This window comes from Malus sylvestris, chromosome 10 (genome assembly GCF_916048215.2).
Source record: "Malus sylvestris chromosome 10, drMalSylv7.2, whole genome shotgun sequence".
Lineage (NCBI taxonomy): Eukaryota > Viridiplantae > Streptophyta > Magnoliopsida > Rosales > Rosaceae > Malus > Malus sylvestris.
In genome coordinates, this window is record NC_062269.1 from 40,118,485 (window position 1) to 40,138,173 (window position 19,689).

At 39.3% G+C, this 19,689-nt stretch overlaps 4 protein-coding genes across 6 annotated transcripts; 1 reads left to right on the forward strand and 3 right to left on the reverse strand.

Annotated features, from left to right (window-relative positions):
• Positions 1-1,607: 1,607 nt before the first annotated feature.
• Positions 1,608-6,463, reverse strand: LOC126587026 (uncharacterized). The gene is made up of 5 exons (XM_050251996.1): positions 4,738-6,463; positions 3,903-4,087; positions 3,655-3,825; positions 2,510-2,962; positions 1,608-2,350 (listed from the first exon to the last, which is right to left on the reverse strand). Exons 1-5 carry the CDS (start codon positions 6,239-6,241, stop codon positions 1,901-1,903), a joined length of 2,763 nt encoding a protein of 920 aa, XP_050107953.1. The 5' UTR covers positions 6,242-6,463; the 3' UTR covers positions 1,608-1,900.
• A 568-nt stretch (positions 6,464-7,031) lies between these two features.
• Positions 7,032-9,023, forward strand: LOC126587036 (vacuolar protein sorting-associated protein 28 homolog 1). 2 transcript variants are annotated; one of them, XM_050252015.1, is made up of 2 exons: positions 7,032-7,517; positions 8,058-9,023. In XM_050252015.1, exon 2 carries the CDS (start codon positions 8,160-8,162, stop codon positions 8,787-8,789), a length of 630 nt encoding a protein of 209 aa, XP_050107972.1. In that variant the 5' UTR covers positions 7,032-7,517; positions 8,058-8,159; the 3' UTR covers positions 8,790-9,023. The 2 variants fall into 2 exon arrangements, with proteins under 2 accessions (XP_050107972.1, XP_050107971.1); XM_050252014.1 differs by having other exon boundaries at positions 7,033-7,319.
• Positions 9,024-9,630: 607 nt separating this feature from the next.
• On the reverse strand, positions 9,631-11,677 carry LOC126587034 (syntaxin-124-like). Its single transcript, XM_050252012.1, has one exon. It carries the CDS (start codon positions 10,958-10,960, stop codon positions 10,049-10,051), a length of 912 nt encoding a protein of 303 aa, XP_050107969.1. The 5' UTR covers positions 10,961-11,677; the 3' UTR covers positions 9,631-10,048.
• A 546-nt stretch (positions 11,678-12,223) lies between these two features.
• Positions 12,224-19,448, reverse strand: LOC126587027 (B3 domain-containing protein Os07g0563300-like). 2 transcript variants are annotated; one of them, XR_007610962.1, is made up of 15 exons: positions 19,143-19,448; positions 17,944-18,025; positions 17,712-17,810; positions 17,238-17,583; positions 16,785-17,106; positions 16,526-16,622; positions 16,209-16,383; positions 15,814-15,893; positions 15,443-15,490; positions 15,089-15,352; positions 14,258-14,307; positions 13,794-13,907; positions 13,619-13,689; positions 12,440-13,394; positions 12,224-12,318 (listed from the first exon to the last, which is right to left on the reverse strand). XR_007610962.1 is itself a non-coding variant. In XM_050251997.1 (14 exons), the coding sequence occupies exons 1-14, from the start codon at positions 19,265-19,267 to the stop codon at positions 12,610-12,612; spliced, it is 2,658 nt and encodes an 885-aa protein (XP_050107954.1). In that variant the 5' UTR covers positions 19,268-19,448; the 3' UTR covers positions 12,224-12,609. The 2 variants fall into 2 exon arrangements, 1 of the variants encoding a protein (XP_050107954.1); XM_050251997.1 differs by having other exon boundaries at positions 12,224-13,394.
• Between the last annotated feature and the right edge of the window lie 241 nt (positions 19,449-19,689).

Sequence of the window (19,689 nt, forward strand, 5' to 3'; positions counted from 1 at the left end):
GGCTTTCTGTCAAATTTGACAGCAGCTTCAAATTTTTTTTACTAATTATTAAATGTCTTTTATTAATATTTTAATGTCAATTATTATTAAATGTCATTTATTATTTGATATTTCAATGCAATGTTTCAAGACCAATGCAATCTATAAATAATATTATAGCCGTTAGTACAAATTACCAAAGCAATGTTTAATTTCTTTATTGTTAGTTCATTGAATTTAGAGTATAAGACAAAAATTAAGAAAATAATAATAATGTAACAAAATAATAGTTTAATTTGACATATTGGGTGGGGAGCAAAACATGAAAATATATCAAAATGCCACATAAGCTGTCAAATTTAAAGTTCAAAATTTGACATCTTCTTTGGAGATGGTTTGACACCCTTGTACAGTATCAGACTCACTCGGCTGAGACCTAATTGGGGTTGGCCTGATGTGGTACAGGTGTATGATCTTAGAATTTCTTGTGACGTAAAATCATGTAGACGCAAGTTATAAGAATGTTACATTACGTCATCTCCAATGAAGAGGGCTAAATGTCCAAAAGCCAAAAAAATAACTTGATTTGTTCAAAAACTCATATCCAACCAAAGGTTAGACTATAATTCTATAGAACCCACCAGGCTATTATTTGGCCAAATGTAACCCACCTCTTAGAGCATTTCCAAAGGAGATGCCAAAATGTACACATCAGCTATAACAGTAAAAAAAAGTCCACACTAATATTCTCCAACCAAAGTGTCAAATCCTATGTGACGATGATATGGATTGGCATCAAAAGAGGTTGCTGTCAAATTTGACAGCAGCTTCAATTTTTTTATATTATTAATTATTAAATGTATTTTATTAATTTTTAATTAGTTTAATAATTTATTTATAATTAATGTTGAGTTGGCTGATGCAATTATCCTTTTTTTTCTTCTTATTTTCAAGCAAGAAAGGTGAACAAATTACTGATTAAACTTTAAATGTCATTTATTAAATTTTAATTAGTTTAATAATTTATTTTATAAAATAATAATTTAATTTGACATATCAATTGGAGAACAAAACTTTAAAAGATGTCAAAGTGCCACATAAGCTGTCAAAATTTAAATTTTATGTTCAAAATTTGACATCTTATTTGGAGATGGTCTTAGCCCCTTTTTTGGGGTCCAGCCCCTCAATTGCGATAATTGATTCAAATTTAACAACTAGATTTGAAAACATCCAAAAAAAGGTAATTCAATTATATTAACTAATAAATTTAAATTATAACCTTAAAACTAATAAATTATTGAAGAGGCTACATTTAACCCCTTCGGTTGGAGATGGTATATGACTATGGTCTGACATTGTTCATTTAAAAATAATATTTTGCATAGCTATAACTCTGAATGGAACTATATTTAGCCATTTCGGTTGGAGATGGCCCAAGAAAGAATCGAACCGGAGAGTTTCTAAATTGATATAGCAGCCAGCCTTTTCAGTTAGTACTTAGGGACATCAAAATCAAGGGATGTGATATCCACACACCCCTTTTTACTTCTCTCATACCTTTTTGAATTTCGATCATCGGATCGGATGAATTGAAGAAGATCAACGGACAGAAATTAACAAGGGGTGTGTGAGAAGTAAAAAGGAATGTGTGGATAGCACACCCCAAAATCAATAGTGTAAGGTTATGCTAAATACTTCTTTCAAGCTAACCTCTTTCGAGAGATGCAAACAAGTCGTCTCTTTCCTATTTTTTGGTTCTCAAGTCGTCTATTTCGGATTCGATCACTCAGGACCACTGAGCAAGCGAACCGAGAGATGCAGCTATTTTCTTCAAATATACAGGCCAGATGCAATGGCAAAGGGGAGAAAAAGAAACCTGAATACGGTGTTGGTGAACATACGCGTCAAAACTGCTAGTAAATCAGGCACCTCGTTTTAGCCTTTTTATTCTCTCAAGGGCACCAAGGCGGCTGTCATTGTCCTTGGTATCAGCATCTCCGCCCTCATCTTTTTCGGCCTCCTTTCTCTTGTTAGCCAACTCTCCAAAAACAGCATCCGGGACCTCCTTCTGTGCAATTTGAATTTCAACCCTTTCATCGTCTTCTGAATCGTTTTCTTCTGGTAGCTCAATGTCTTCAGGATTTGTAGCAACTTTGATCCCTCCGTCAGTCTGCTGAATTGCTCCTGCACTCACAAAGCCTATTCTACTGCTATCTTTAGTGGTAGTATCGTTGGCCACCGGTGCCAACTGCCTCTCTAGAGCAGCCATTTCATCTTCGGGGACTCCAGCCTGTTTCAGCTGGTCTTTTGCCTCGTCTATGTACAGCTTCTGATCCTTTTGCATCATATACTCGGGTAGAATAAAATGGGTCTGAAGAACGGGAAAAAATGGGAATTTAAATGAGCAATTCAGGAACCCTTTCACTGAGACCCTAATAAAAGTTAAAACACCTACCTAATTTGCTGGAGGAAAAAAAATGAAAGTAATAAACGTTTTAGACAAAAACAGATATAGAACTAATGAGCTTACCTGGCTATAGCTTGCAGAAACACTTCGTTTAATTCGAAGCATCTCTCGAAAGGTATCTTCATTTCCGTGTTGGACCTCAAACTCATGCCATTTGTTCCAGAAGTCCACATCAGATCGTGGATCTGAAAACTGTGAAGCATATGTATACACTGCCCGAGCACGATCGATTTCTCCCAAACTCTTCTCAAGCTCAGCAAACTTTAAACACATTGTCTTCACATCTTTGTCTGGAAGACCAGAGTCTATGGCCTGCTGGTATATTTCCCTCGTCTTCGGGACGCCAAATATCTCTGTAGCACGAGCAATGTAGATTTCATACATGCCCAGTTTCTCATGGTTTGGAACAGCCTTAGTTGCTTCATCATAGACCTTCATTGCCCGCTTTGATAGACCATAATCCTCCTCCAGCTTTGCATATTGAAGATACAAAGGTTTCTTTGCATCGGCAGGAGCCTGATAGACCATGTTAAGGTTCGTATAAGATAAATAACAACCAAAAGGGCAACATTCTAGCATATTGAACTCAAACCTGAAATGATTTCAAAAAATACGAAACCCACACAAATTTATACACACAAACAGAGTGGTGATATACAGAACACCCGTAAACTAGAAGAAGAACTCTTGAAATGAAAAACGTAAAGGCTCCGTGCAATCAATTGTGAGAAACTTTGGACAGCTGGACCAAGAGAAGGTCCTTACGCACTTCAAAAGCAACTTGGGTAACAATATTCATGTTATATTCCATTCACTAGATGACAGAGTGCACATATATAATCACAGTAAGTAAGAAGACACCAAGATGCAGGCCCCCATTGATAGTCAATGAAAAGTAAACCACATGCAGACATAAAAAATAAATAAATAGAATACAATAAAACAAAATAAATTAACCTTAATTATAACTCAATGGCTTGTCGAGTTTCCCTTTAAAAATGGATAGTATGACACAAGAACAATATGATAAGACAGAATCTATAAAAATGAACCATATGATTGCTAATCAAATATGAACACAATCATGAACCAAAGTAAAAAATGTTGAAAAGGAATGCGACATAAAATTTTTTAGTGCTTTAAAAATACCACAGTAACTTATATATCCAGAGTATTCCATAAAATCTAAAGGGACAGAAGGCCCGTACCGCTTGAACAGCCTCCTCAAATAGCTCTCTTGCGCGTTCCAGTTCTTTCTTCCCATATCTCTTTACAAATTTGGAAAGATATGTAATCCATATGTCTTTGACATGTGGATACTTGAATATCTTAGTACCTTTTTGATAAACCTTGAATGCATCTTCAAAGTATTTATGCTCCTGTGCAGTAAAATTATAAACGTAAGATACTTAAAGGTGAATTTGCCAAGAAAAGAGCAACAGGTGTAATGCCATACCTCAAGAAGCGATGCATAATTGATTATGATCTGTGGTGTAGCTATTTTCAAATCCAATATCCTCTCGTAAACAGCTCGAGTGGACTCTAATTTACCCAGGCTCTCCTCCAAGTCTACATAAAATGCCCAAATTCTCAAGCATTTATGCAGCTTCATCTGAACTGGCGCATTCCCATCAGCAGCCACTGCAAGAGCACAAGCCAAGAGTCCAAAGTTTAGTTAAAGCTCCCACATAATCCATATGACTAACCTAACTATTTAACTTCCTTTTCTTTTCAACAATTAAAATAAAATAATATTTAATAAAAAAATAATAATAGAAAGGTCACAACTCGATGGATGGGGGCTGTTACAAACCAAAGACTAGAGCACACACAGGATCAAACCAAACAAAAAAAATGCCTGACAAAAAGCGAAATAAGAATGGAAAAGAAAAAAGACAAGAATATGGAAACTGAATAGGGCATAGAGGCATATTTCTTTTAATATAATTACATTTGCGAAGGTGCTTGGAAGTCCGGCAGAATTATAGGTCTTGAAAACGGTATTTGGAATAACAATATAATAATAATAATAGAGACAATGCCAAACAAATCAAAGCGAATCAAGGTGATCTTCAAATTGGAAACAAAATTCTGGTTCCAAAGTAGATACAAAATTAAGCAGCATAAGAGGTACAGGCAAGATACCAGGTGCAGGGTATTTCTGGAAGTGTATCTATGTTTGAGATTTATTGAAACAGAATAATAAGTGAATAGAAAGCTCTCTAAAGTTTTTATATGAACTTCCAACACATACAAAATTATCCAACAAACCAAAGAAGGATGAACATTACCTCTTCGTTTCACCTCAACAGATGGCTCTGCAGTAGCCCGCCTCATCAGTTCCAGTGCTCCTTTGAAATTCTTATGCCTCAGTTCCATTTCTGCCCACTCACACCAAAGACTAGCCAAATTATCCACGGTCTTGTAATTCACCTGCACTGCTTTATCAAAAATCACTCTAGCATTGACAATATCATTGTGGTTCTCGTACAACTTAGCAAAAGCAACCCACAATGTGTGAGGCTTCCCAACTGCTTTCATTGGATCAATTGTCCTCACAGCCTCAGTGTATGTAAGTATCTGCTTTGTGGGATTGCCCTCGTATAGCTTCACTCTCCGGTGCCACTGCTCTACATTATGAGGATTTTGTCGCAAAAGAACACTATTTGCCAGTATAGGTCTTCTATCCATGAGATGGTCCAATCGAGCTAATCTCAAATCTACATCCTTATCATCATGTAGCCAAAACCCATCAAGCATTTTCTTCTCAAGCTCAGCCACAGACAAGTTAATGTCCAATCGAAGATCTTCTTCCTCCTCATTTCTATCCTCTGCCACCCCATTTTCTTCGTCCTCCTCCTCATCACTCAAATCAGCAGTTTCCATCTTATGAGCAAGCACAATCTCTTCAAAATGAGCATACGAATCAAAAATCACACTAAAATCTCTCACCGTTACCACAGTAGTCATACCTTCCTCGAATATATCCCTCGCCTTCTCGTGCAAATTCCTCCTAATGTAATAGTCCGCAAGAGAGGTCCACAACCGACCCACCTCGTCCGTAAACTTCCTAATCCCACCTCTAATTATAGCGTCTACATTGAGGCCTGAAACCTCAGTGGCATGCTTAGTAAGCAAATCACACAATTCCAACCACAGCCTATGTTTCGTTTTCCCCTTTATTGAGTAAAACTTATCATCATTCAACACCGAAGCGAGCCTCTCGGCAGCCTCTTGCCAAAGACTAGAATTAATCAAGAACTCGATGAAATCTTCAATATGGGTAGGGTCATATTTCAAATACCTGCGATAAACCCGAAGCGAGGTCTCGATTGGGATGCCCTTTTGGCTAACAAACATCAGGTAGGGCTCCCAAATGCGGTCGTGCTGCGTCACAGGAAGTGCACACAGCGCTCTGTCGAAGGTCCGGCGGGTCTTGGTGACCAATTTCTGCTCCGTCAGAGTCTGCAAGTACATAATCCAAATCCTGGGCATCTTGTGCATCGTCACCAGAGCTCGTTCAAACGTGTTAATTAGGGTTTCGTACTGCGAGTGAGTGATGGGCAAGTTCCGAACGAGCTCGAGCCGTTCGCGGAGGTAAGCGTACCAGAGCTTGTAGCTTCCGGGCAGAGCCTTGAGGGCTCGCTCGTAGATTATGAAGCGCTTTTTGAACGGAGATTCGGCTCGAGCGATTAGGTAGCGCCACCATAGCTTCAGGCTGAAGGGGTTGCGGAGAAGCTCCTCTTCGTAGAGGAGGTCGTCTTGCGATGGGTACAACTCCTGAGAAATCGCCATGGGGAAGTGAATTGGCAGTGGTAGGAGTTGGTAATGCCTGGAAAAACCCTAAACCCTACCGAAACAACGCGGGGAAGTTCGAATTTTTTGGGATTTTGAAGTTTCAATGTTGCATAGACTGGGATTTTGGGGTCGAATAAAACCCTAAATGTATCAAATTGTGTGAGGGTTGGAATCCGCGAACGGATCGGAATCTTTTTGTAACCGGGAATCGGAAATTTTTTTTATCTAATTCACTTTACTAAATACACATTTTAATAAGAACAGTTTGATTAAAATGGACGGACGAGATACAATCTTTAGTTTAACTTGCAACAGTTTGATGAAAGTGCGGAAGCGCTTTTAATTCTTCAAAATCATTATCCAAACAGCCTTAAGTATGCGGAATTTATCAATATTTCGACTAAAACCTCATTGAAGTATTTGTTAAAAATTCAAAATTTTCATGGAAAAATCTGAAAGTGTTTTATGAAGGAGTATCTGACAATTGCTTTTTTAAAAAGCGCTTATGTGAGTCAAAAAAGCTATTCGTTAATAGAAAGCACTTTTTTTCGACATAGTAGTTTCCCAAAGAAGCCCTTGTGCCTTAGTAAAGAGCACAAGTACTGGTGGGCCATGAAACCCAAGCCCATAAATCTATAAGTGGGCCTAAAAAGCCCATGATGATAATATTTTGGCGTGAGTGACGTAAAATAACGCGGTCTGAGAACGGAGAAAAAGAAGGGAAGGAAGGCCTTGTCGCTTTCCAACTGCTACACCGTAAGCAGCAGCAATCATATACGCTACGCGCACGCAACCCCTCTCCCTCTCTCTCTCCTCTTCTCTTCTCTCTCTCTCTCTCCTCGTCTCTTCTCTCTCTCTCTCTCTCTCTCTCTCTCTCTCTCTCTCCTCTGTGTGTCGTAACATCAGACTTTCTCTCTCCTCTTCTTCTCGATATACAAATACTCCCTGGCACGGCCCCTCCCTCGATTTTTCCTTTAATATTTTTTTCAATTTTTTATTTCTAAATCTCACCCACTCGAACCCAGCTGCAGCAGAACAAAGTTCTCAACTTTTCCCCATCCGAGCTGCTATTTAGGTAAAATCTCGGAGCGCCCCCAATTTGAATTTTCAATTCGGAATTTCAATTTCTGGATTTGGGTTTGTTTGGAATCTGCGTGTTCTTTGGTGTTTTTGGTTATTCCGTCGTCGGTCATGGCCTCCTGAGATGAAAGGGCCATGGGCGTCCATGGCTGCTGCCGTGTTTGCTTAGTGTGAGAGGCTGATTTGCTTTCGGGTTTGTGTTTCTCTTACTAATTTTCGATATGTTTGGATTTTGTTTTGCTGGGTTTGTCGTTCTTTAAATTTCTGTAAATTTTCTATAAGAATTGAACATTTGTGCCTGTCTGGGGTTTAGGTTTCAGCTGAAATGTTCATATCTAGGTTGAGATTTAGAAAAAAATTTGGGTTTTGAGCTGGGGCTTTTTGTGCTTTTTGCTAATTCCATTGTTCCAATCTGCTTCTTACTTATGAAGATAATGTATTTTCCTGTATATTGGTTTCCCAAAATCTGGATCAAAGTTATAGAATGCTAGGTTATGAGAATCATCTTTGTTCCCGGGCCGAAAAGGTACGAAAAGAAATTATCATTGTTCTTAGTAAAGCTGAATGTTGCAGCAGACTTCATTGATATGAGGGATTGAAATTTTTTCTTCCAAAGCCTTTTAATTGTGTTGATTTTTGTGGATGCTGAGATCTTTCGTTTCTTTTGCGGGTTGTCAATTGAGGGGATAAGTTCTCATACTTATGTTTTCTCTGTATGCAATTCATTCTGCAGTGAATAAGGTTCTTTCTCTCCTTTGCGCGTGTCCCGTTCTCTTCTCCAATCCTCCACCTACACACGCACACCTGATACTCTTCTTTCACATACATCAGTAAAATGGAGGTCAAGTTGGCCAATGACAAGCGTGAAAGAGAAATGTATGATAGTTTTGCCGAACTATACGCCATTATCAAGACCACTGAGAAGCTTGAAAAGGCGTATGTTCGGGATGTGATCACTTCTTCTGCGTATGAGACTGAATGCCAAAAACTCATTGCCCACTTTAAGACATTGGCATCCACGCTTAAGGACACCATCCCGAGCATCGAGCGGTTTGCAGATACATACAAGATGGACTGCCCAGCAGCTATAAACCGCCTTGTGACCTCAGGGGTGCCTGCCACAGTGGAGCACCGGGCTGCTGCAGCTTCCTCCATGACTTCCTCAGCTGCTGCTGTGGCAGAGTGCACACAGAATTTCATCACCGCAATGGACTCCTTGAAGCTGAACATGGTGGCAGTTGATCAGGTGCACCCGCTGCTCTCAGACCTCTCAACGTCCCTTGGGAAGTTAACCTTTCTGCCACCGGACTTTTTGGGAAAGGTGAAGTTGAAGGAATGGATTGCAAGGCTGTCGAAGATGGGAGCAGCTGATGAGTTGACGGAGCAGCAGTCAAGGCAGCTTCACTTTGATCTCGAGTCCTCTTACAACTCGTTTATGGCAGCTTTGCCGAATTATGGTACTTGACACCCCCACTGGACGGATTACTACTTTTCTGCAGCGTATATGTGTATATTTTGGTGAATGCCTGTTCCGAACTTTGTGCTTAGTGTCGATATTTTGTGTCAATCATTCCAGATATGATTTCCAAACTGTATTGTAGGAATTACACTTGAATTCAGTTTCTTGATTTTTAATGGCAAATGATCTCGGTGGCTTGATTGAAATGAAATGCTCAATATTCGGGCTATTTTGTGAAAAGTGTATTGTTTGATGGCCATTTTGTGAAAGTAAATTGTTTGATGTATAAATGATTAGTTTCTCTACTACTTTTGGTTTGGTGCACCAACCGTGGCCTAATTCTATTAAAGATTAGAAGGAGATGGGTGCGTTTTTAGAATTAGATAACGAAAAGTTCTTCCGCTGCTTTGTGCTTCTTTCATAAAGCACTTGGAAGTTTGGAACTTCTTTCATAAAGCGCTTGGATTTTAACATGCTTCTAGTAAAAGCTCTTAGGAGAAAGCATTACCAAATCGATAGCTCATCAAACTCAAAAAGGTTCGGCCTTAAAATGTGAGTGCTGGTTTAGATGTGCTTTTAAAATGATTGAAAGTGTTTTTGGTGAAAATGTTTTTGGAACCAATGCTTAGTAAAAATGCAAGTGAATCATGAAAAAACACTTGAAGTACTCTCTACGAGAAACGCATAACTAGTGCTTCTTGCTGGAAGTACTTAAGTGCTTTTGTAATCCAAAAATATTTTCTCTAAAAGCACTTTTAGTTATTTTAAAAATACTTTCGAACGAGCGACTTTCGAGCCCTAAGTCGTGGAGAAATTGTAAGAATGCGGGAATGGGGCAATGAAAAAGTAGTTAAAAATGCAATGTCATTCATAAAACCAGAATAAAATTGGTTACAAATAAATGTCTGATTCGTTACTTCATGAGAATTCCATGCATTTACCATCTGCCATTTCGGTCCCGTTGCCCCGAGAGATTTAAAAGCTTAGAGGATGCCCAAATGTGAATGAACAAACTTCCATTTCCAAGTTTTGCTACTTTTGTGTCACAATTGTGTATGTGAGAGACATGAAACCGCACCCCTCGAGAACAAACCGTTATATTTTCTTGCGTAGGGATTGTGGCGCTCTACTTTTAGCCGTATGCACTGCAAAATGAATGTGCAGGAGAGCAAAAGAGGAGCGTCAAAATCGCTAGTCTTTCTTCCTTCCTTCTGAGCTCGCCGTAAGATCTAACTATGAACAAAGTCTCCCCCATTTCCCTCTTTCTATTTCATATGAGGCAAAACTTGTAATATAATTGGAATTAGGATGAGAATGATGAGGACTATTCCAAGAATTATTGCAATGCATGTCCACTTCCTTGATTTCTTCTGCTGTTCTTTGGCTACCTGAAGGTTATCAGTGCCGCGTCTCACGAAAGAACTCGCGTGCATGACGTGGCTCTCGATGTCGTTGAGCTGATGGCCCTGAGCTTCGACCAGGGCCGCCATGTCCAAGAATATCTGATGCAGCTCGATCAAATTCTTCTCGATCTCCTTCACAGCATCGTGTCTCTCTTGCATTTCGGATATGGTGTCCATAATCTGACCTCTCCCCTGCTCCTGAATTGCCTTCTGCAGAAAACTCTCACTCTCTCCGCTCGAAATCAAAGTTTCAATGGTATCCTCGCTCGCTTTCTCTCCGGTGATTGTGAAATACCTGCGTTCTATTGTTTCCTTGTACTCGGCTGTCATCCTGGCTCTCAACCCTTGAAAGTCATCCATCATGTCCTTTAACTTCTTCCCCAAGCCACTAACCACCGAGGTCCTCGTTCGATCAGCAGAGGATCCAGGGCCGCACCCGGGAAGGTTCCTGTGCGCTGCGTTCGAACGCTCTAAACCTTCGAGCTTTCCCTTGATGATTTTGACCCTTTTGAGGACCTGCTCGACGTCCAAGTCCATTCGAGTCCGGAGTTCCTTCATGGTTTTCGCATTGTGCACAGTCTTGCTCTCCTCATTGGCTTCCTGCAGCTGCTTGTACAGCCTCTCGACCTGCCTCATGTCCTCCTTCACGTTCTCAACGTCTTCAAAGAACTTGTCGAGGTTAACACTTTCCTTGCCGGCCTCCATGTCGTCGAGGTAGGCCTGCTGGTTCAGGTCCGTGTACTTCTTAAACGAGCTCGAAAATAAGTCGTTCATCTTGCCTCGATCTTATGTACAATCAAAGGTGCTTTTCTTAAAAACTGCTTTTCTATGGGGATCTCTCTCTCTCTCTCTCTCTCTCTCTCTCTCTCTCTCTCTCTCTCTCTCTCTAATGTTGGTGAAAATACAGAAAAGCACGTAAAGTTGAAACCATATGCGTATAACAAGTAAGCTAAATTAATCGAAGTGTGCTTTTCTTAAAAGTGCTATTGGATGGGGGTTTCGGGCTTCTGCAACCTCCTCTGCATCCACATTGTGCGTAAGGAGGAGGAGGTGACAAAAGCAGAAGCTGTCACCAAGATATGGACGAAAGAAGAAGTTTCCTTATTTTTGGTGAGGAGGGGGTGGTGGGGTGGGATTAGGCTATTAGCATTAGAGGTTTTGGATTAATTGCATAATAAGGACCAGCCAAATTAACCTATAATACCGTTTTAACGATGGCTGTACAGTAGCTCCTGAGTTGACACGTGGCATCATCCTATTCTCTTAATCTGTTGGTTGACTTGGTCGTACGTTTCTCTCCTCCCTATCACTAGTTCGGTTTAAGATATTTGTGGATAATTAGCCTGCCCTAATTTATACTCCTCCCTATCACTAGTTCGATATTAAGATATTTGTGGATAATTAACCTGCCCTAATTATAAATGGATTAGCAACAAGTAGTTGTAATTAACCATTGTATTTGCTGACTAAACATATCTAATACAAGTAAACCTTAACAAGCTTACAAAGATAACAATCTAATTACAGAAAATCTAATCGGATAAAAAAAAAGAAAACTAATTAAAAGAGCCTGAAAACTTTGAGTTTTATCGATAAAGACAAAATAAAGGGTAAAATGAATAGTACCAAGATTGATTTTTTAGAGTAAAAATATGATTTTTCGTTAAAGTGAACAGTCCCAGGAGCTTTTCGTTAAAGTTCTCTAAAAAGATGGCTAAGTTACCCCGTTAGTTTTAACGTACAAAAAACAGACTGATACGCAATATTTTTAACTTCTATAATCTACAAAAAGGAGTTTCAAACTAATAATCGGATAAAAAAATAAAAGCAAAAGTAATCCCTCTCAATTGTAACGTACAAAAACAGACTGCCAAAACGATATTTTAAACTACTATAATCTATAATCTCCAGAAATAAGATTCAAACAAGGTACGGAAACCGGAGACGAGGTATCTAATTAGCTGCGGCTAGCAAAAAATATATGTTATTGAGATATCGCACAAAATTACTAGCAAGAAACGCAAAATAAACAATAGGTGACGGAAAAAGAGAGATCAATCACATTACATCCCTCCAAATCTCACTGCAAGGTATCGAGGTGAGCTACTAAAACGAAACTGCGTTGCCTCGACCTGCCACACGATTCAGTCACATTCATCGCTTTCCCTATTAAAAATCCGGCTCTCGTGTCCGTTTATATTGATTTAAGAGAGGACAACATCATATCAAATTACAGTTTCTCAACGAAGTTACCTTCTTTCCACCTCTTTATGTACAAACGTGGAGGTGCGCGATGCCCGTGTTGATGAATGTACAGCAAAACTATCTCCGGTTCAGAACAGCAGCCCTACATTGCTGATGACCTACATATCGTTGCACGGAATGATGTATTACATATCGTTGCACGGAATGATGTATTAATGTTATCCCGTAGCAGTCATTGATGCTGATGCTGTGATGGATAATGTTGCAGGACAGTCGTTGCCACCATCATGATTGCTACTTTCGAGGTTTACACCGTTGCTGAGGGGTTCTCCCCCTCCTGCTTCACTTGCAGCTCGTGGTGACCCGTTACCTGATGACTTTTCACCACCACCAGAGCTTGACAATCTCTGCTGCCTGAGATACCTTGCTGTGGCATCGTGAAGCAACTTCATCATGCCGCCTGAATCGGATCCAGGCGACAGTTCATCCTCCCGCTCCGGCTGGATATTCAGGTCAATTTGGCCTTTAAAAGGTGAAGTTGAGGATTTCGTCAGGTTAAGGTCATCATCGGAAAGTTCAAGGATCTCTATTTTCTGGTTTGGACTACTGCTTCCTGCGTTACAATATAAAAGGGTGTCATCCTCCGGTTTATCAACCACCAGTAATTGCCCCTTGTGCTGCTTTTTCCGTGTAGTTTCTGCTTCTTTATCTGACTGTTTCTTCTCGCGCCGTAGCATTAATGTACGGAAGCGACGCTTCACTGTTAAGCACACATTGCAGGTGCATGTTTGCTTGTGTTTAGGACCCTTCCCACTAGGGGGCTGGATGCAGACAATACATGAACATCCAGGCCTATGTCGGGGGTGCTTTGTGGTGGCCTGAGCTGATGATGGTAGTGACTCACCCTCTCCCAAGATGGCTAGGTTCGCGAGCGTGTCAAGCCCCTCCAGTACTTCAATGTTATCGGGGTCCTGTTTAGCAGCCTTCATTTTCTTAGAAGCAACTGCTCAATCAGAATAAAAAACAAACAATTGCAAATTTGATAAATTGGAAGGATGTGCGCGTGTAAATGTTAGAGAAAAACTTGCATGTAGGAAAAGAAAAATAACCATTTAGAAATGGGTAGGTCAAAAAGAAGAAAATGTAGTGCCCACAACCAAGCTGTTCTCTTAAGACACGTGACTCAATGAGCTCTGGATTATGATAATTGTTTCCAGCAATTCATACCTGTGTTACAGCGGGGTAGCAAATCTTGAAGCTGTTCCGTTGTCAATTCTTGAGCTGCTGAACACAAAGATCTGGCGGATATTTTTCAAAACATTAAAAATTCAGTTTATCGACGTGCACAGCCTTGGAGCTGATATCAATCTCAGGTGACACATTAGGGAAACTGTTCATTTACCTTTCAGGGTCCCATGAATTCTCAGAACAAGTCCACTTTGATGGTAGAAGAGCATTGATAGGCAGTTTGCGCCATTTGAAACAATCTTCGCATTGAGCCCACTGAATCCTTTCACTAGCAAGAACGGAACAAAACATTTGAATCTGGTGGATATTTTATTACGTGCCTTTCAGTCTCTTCAAAATATTCCAGAAATGGGAAAGAAAACAGAAAATTTTCACCCAGCAGCACACCGAGGCACAATTTTGTTAGCCAATAAATGTTAACCTACAAACTTATCAACGAGCCCACTTAGGTAGAGCAAATACCAATAAATTTTTGTCATAAATATGCAAAAATAACAAAAGCATTTAGAAGTAACGCAGAAGTAATTGATTTTTTTTTTTTTTTTTTTTTTTTTTTGTTCAGGACACAAAACTAAATAGAAGTCTTCACAAACAGATCTTAGCACTAAATTGGCTTACCCTGCTCTGCCCGTCGCATAAATTGTTGGCTTCCCAAGAAGTGGAGCATCCTGCAATTTGAAATAGTAGATGTCAGTATAGATAATGGAGGGGTCCTAACCCAATATTGAACAAGATACCATAGTTAGAAAACGTAACACACCAAAGACTTCAAAGATGCAATGAAAGATGTAACACTCCCTATTAAGTGCCAAGCTATATTTCCCACTAAGAGAGGAAGTTTTGATTCAACAGTTGACATGGGGTTTGGGGCTGGGGACAGTTGGGAAATGGGTGAGGGAAGCCCCCATTAAATACCACACTCCTGACGTTCATCTCAAAAATGAATATAAGTAATCACAACTTGAAATAAGTTTGATAAAGACCCAACCATCCAGAAGGAAGAGAGAGGAATCAATGGCAGACTAGAAATCTCTACAAGTTCAAGAACACATTATTATATCATATAATATTACCACGCGTTACTCTGGAATTGACCACATAAAAGAAGCTTGTGGAGATTCATCTAGCATTTGTTTTCTTTTTGAGTTTTTGTTAATCCATAACTCAATATCATTTTCTTTCTGAGTTTTGGAACTCAGTACAAAAGAATAACATCCAAATAAAGTATTATCTGTGTAGTTCCATCATGACAAGATATAAATGTTATTGTACCTCACATAATTTTTATGGGGCACAATAGTAGTTGCAACTGTTAGAAAACAACTTTATGCTACAGTTGTGGTGAAAGGGAATGAACAGACACATCAGAGCGAAGGAACACGCAAAAAACATGAGCAACAAAGGGCGACGTGAACCCTTCTGGAAAAGGAATAGTCGTGAACTGTGTACCTCATATTCCTCAAACTCAAAGCCTTCAATCACCACAACAGTGGGAACATGGTTAGCAGGAGGGCGAAGCAGGCCTTGAGCTTCTTCCCATGTAACCTTCAGTTCTATCAAGTCTTCATTTTCAATTCTCAGACGCTTACTCTTAGAACCCAAGTTACTGTTCTTTCTTTTTTTAGGCATATAATATTTATCTGCCAGTGCTTCTTTTGCTATGTAACCTGACTTATCAACATTAGACCATGAGCTAGGATCTGCCACTTCAACCTGGTTCATTGATAAAAAGCTAGGTGATTCTGCACTCTTTATACAAAAATTTGAAGAAACTTCACCAGATAAAGTTTATGTTATGCTAACTTCTGCATGGGCTGAAACTCCGTTGGTTGTCTTGTTTGCCTCATTTTCCTACCATTGTAGTGTAAAAGAAAATGAAACATAAGTAATGAACCTTACAGAAAACCAAATACAAAGATCTATATAAATAAGGTAAATGCATGCAACAGAGTTTGTCGAGTGAATCCAGTGCAGACTCAGAGAAAAAAATGCCATTAGCCAATCATGCAACTTAATTGAAGTGTATAAATAGTCTGATATCAGTGTCTATTATCCGATATTTACAACCCAAAAACAAAAACAGCATCCCGGATACATGCCGCTAAAATCACCTGTATATTGCCAATAAAAAATACATAAATTCACCAGGAACTGGATGTTGAGCAGGGCAAAACCTGATCAGATTGTAGGGAAGTTGAAGCCTTTCTGAACCCCATAACCAGTTTCCCTTCTGGTTCCAATCGACTAAATGTCACTGATAAAAAAAAATAAACTCTTCAGTGCCAAAGTGGGGGAACAAAGTCAGAATGAATTAATTGTAGTACGTAGTGAGAGAAAAAGAGAGATGCATCAAAACAAGAATTTACATTGAGAGCATCAAATCCAAAAGCCAAAATAACTTTATACTGCAAGAATCCAGAAAACTAGCAACACTGAACCAAATTAAAAAATATATACCTAAATAATATAATAAAAAAATCTTCTTAAGAGTATTGGCAGAGTCCTTGACGAGTTTAAGCAAGAACCCGAACATCCATCAGAAATTTCTCCAGTGATGTAATATCATTACCTATGTCACCGGCCAGTAATTGCATGGATTGTATGCAAGGGGTAACCCCCTCCAAAACATACATTCTGCTATTATTGTTGGGCCAGAAGCGAAACTGAAAAATCCATTCCTTGCCTTTTGAATCCTGAACTTTAAGAGGTAACCCTTCGGGTTGAGAAATTGGAGGAAAGTAGGCCTGTCATGTAGGGGCAGAATGTTAATTGAATATGAAATAAAAAACTAAGTCAACCTATAACTTTTGTGGCAAATTCGAAAGGAAGATTCTTTCCATTATGCCTCAAAATACCAGGTTAGGCTTAGAAAGCATCAAGACGCACCTCTGCACATTTTTTTGGCAACACCAAACGCCCAATCCGTCCAGCATCACTAGCACTCAACATTTTCTCGAATAGTGGAGTGATTACAGTATTTTTACTTGGATATGGTTAAGGTGTACAGTACATAAGAATAAAGACTCAACAAGGTTTAAGAAGAGGCAGTACCGTTATACAAACAGCCTTACGAAATATAACATAAAGCATATACAACACTGTCATGTTAGAGAAAAGGGAAAAACTATATTGACTTAAAGGATACTCTCCAGATATATGCTGCAGTTCTTGATCAGTGAATCTAGGCCAGTACCGAGGAAGTAACTGATTTCTTCCTCGGGCATCTGCTCGAGGCCTTGCATTGCGGATCTGAGTATCACCAGATGATTCAACTCCATTATTACCATTATAATTCTTTGCCAAAGGTGCGATTGGCCACAAATTAGTTCCAGAAACCCCCAGTTGTGGGTTTGTTTCGCTTGCAGATCCATAAGGTACAAACTGTGGAGTAGACGGTTCTTCCTTCAAAGAGGCAGACTGCTGGGATATATTTAAACAAGAACTACTTTTCTCCTCCATGTTATTTCCTACAGCAAAATGTTCACAACAATTTAACAACCAACTACCGATTTCATTCTACAGCATGGAGCAGAAGCAAGGAAAGTTGGCATATCTATTATATTCCTCAATATGCTAAATGTCATGAAAAAATCATTACCAGGGTTCCCAATCCCATTTTCAAGACTTTGTTGTGTGCCAATAGTGAGGTTTATTTTCATTAGTCTTTCAGAAAATTCCTCAACTTTCTTCTTTTCCAAGGTGGAGACAAATATTCTCTCGCTGGCATTAAGTTTGTTAATTCCAGTTGAACCATCAACTTCATGTGGCACCCTTGTATGCAACTCAGATGAAGGAATAGAAGAATTGAATAAACTGGGTGCTTGCCTCCATGGTACAGGACCAGATCCAGCCAACTGAGTCCAATTTTTGGTAGACAGGTCCTTAAGTCTCTCAGATAAAGGAGAATGGAAGAACATAGATGTTGGCCATGCAGGGTTTGATGTCTGGATTAACAACAGAATAGCATGGTTTTTGGTACATTCAAGAAAATACTAAAATAAACAAAGGTTGATGTAGCAGAAATTGACAATTGAAACATATGATTTTAGTTATTTGATGAAAACCTCCATACCATAACATAATTTTTCCTAGCACATGTCATGCACTCAATTCCTCCGGGATCCAACAATGTAAATGCGTGACTTGAAACGATGCATCCACAATGAACCCGCTGCAAAGGAAGACTAAAGATATCAACATTTATACAAGAAATTCAAAGCTAAAGTCAGTACGACTTTCTTTTTAACATTAAAATGTTTAGACTATACAGGATATAAATTAATATGGATAAACTATCCACTTACCTTCCCACAAGACTCACAGCACCTCCAACCAGCAGCATTCATATGAAAGGTATCACAGAATCTTCCTTCCTCATAAGCAACACTTAGATCACAGAAGGAAAAAAAAAAGGGAGATATCTTTCAGTATATTGATGAATCACTAAGTAGTCCAATTTTAATCCTTGACATAGCCTGTTGAAATTCTAATGTGTTCTAAAATTAATCAACAGCCATGCATCCCTGCTTCCGTAATTAAAGTTGTATCGGAATTAACTCGGTAACTGGTAATGAAGCTTGAAAATTTGGGCAAACCTAGCAACACAAATTCATCGCCTGAGTAAGACTGCAAATTTACACAACGGGAAGACGTTCCATATGCCTAGTATTGGAACAAGCAGTTTAAACTTTAGTTTTTCTTCATAATTTTCAGTCAATTATAAATTCCTTTTCCGCATGAATCTTCAAAAACAAAAGCTTCCCATTACCACAGATGTTGCAGAAGTTTGATAAATTTGCGTGCCTCAAATTGTCAAACTCTCACATGAAACTTCCATATTTGTCCAATTAAACCATCTTGTAGTTTCACTCCTTTATGGTTTTCATTGCGGGTTTGCATTCGCCGAAAATAAGTACCAGGGGGTTAAGGCTTAGCAAAGTTATATTTGAACATAACAATAAAGACAAAAAACAAAATCCCGAAACCGAGGCTACACACTTGTAGTTTCATGAACACCATATTAAATCATCCGCTGAATTCAACGAAACAATTCATTCAAACAATCATTTCATTTTTTTCCCCTAAATTAAATTAAATACAGTGTTGCTCTTCACTCGTACTCCACAAAGCAGCTCGGTACTGGTACAAACGACCGCTCCGACGCAGTTTACTAAACAGAAACCAAGCTATTCATCCACCTCAATCGAATTCGAAAGACTAACGGAAGAAAACGGAGCAGATGCTGGTGTTCCCAAACTACCCTCCAAAAAAAAAAAAACCCAATCTTGCTGTGCATAACGCCACGACATGCTCCAAATTTAGCAAATTCCCCCGCAAAACCCCGCTCCTAAAACCCTAAGCTCGATTTCAAAACAATCAACGAAACCCCAAACGACGTCGCACGAAGCAGTAAGTAGAAACAAAGAAAGGCCACTGAACCAGTTCAAAAAATGGAAATTCAAAAAATCAAGACATAAAATGGAATGGAAAATGCTTGACTTACTAGCACCGATCGCACAGCTCGGAGTACTCGCCGGTCCGGAGCCGCCAGCCCTTTCTCGGAAACTCCGATTTCACCTCCTTGCACTCAGGATTGTAGCAGACCTTGGAAGCCGACGACGACGACATCGGAGAAGCGCCGCATATAAGAAGCTAAAACCTAGAAACTAAAGAGAGAGATAGTAGAGAGAAGGAGGAGGAGGCTGTAAAGAAATGAAAATACAGTGGTTTCCGCTTGATTTGTACGTAATCATATAGAGCGAGAAACAGAGACAGAGACAGAACGAGTTGGAGAGGGTTTTAGAGAGAGAGGAGAAAAAGAAAGTGTATATATCTTTTATTTTTGGAAGTGAGAGAAAGTAAATAAATCCGTGAAAATCTACATTTAAGGGTTAAGATTTTCTCCTTCCGTTGAAAAAAATACATCGGTATTCTAAATTACTCAAAGTAAAGTACGTTGATATTACATATTTGCTTTAATCAACCAGCTTAATTTATAATTACCCTAAAAATCGTAAAGAAGTACGTATAGAATTTATGTTTAAGAGAAC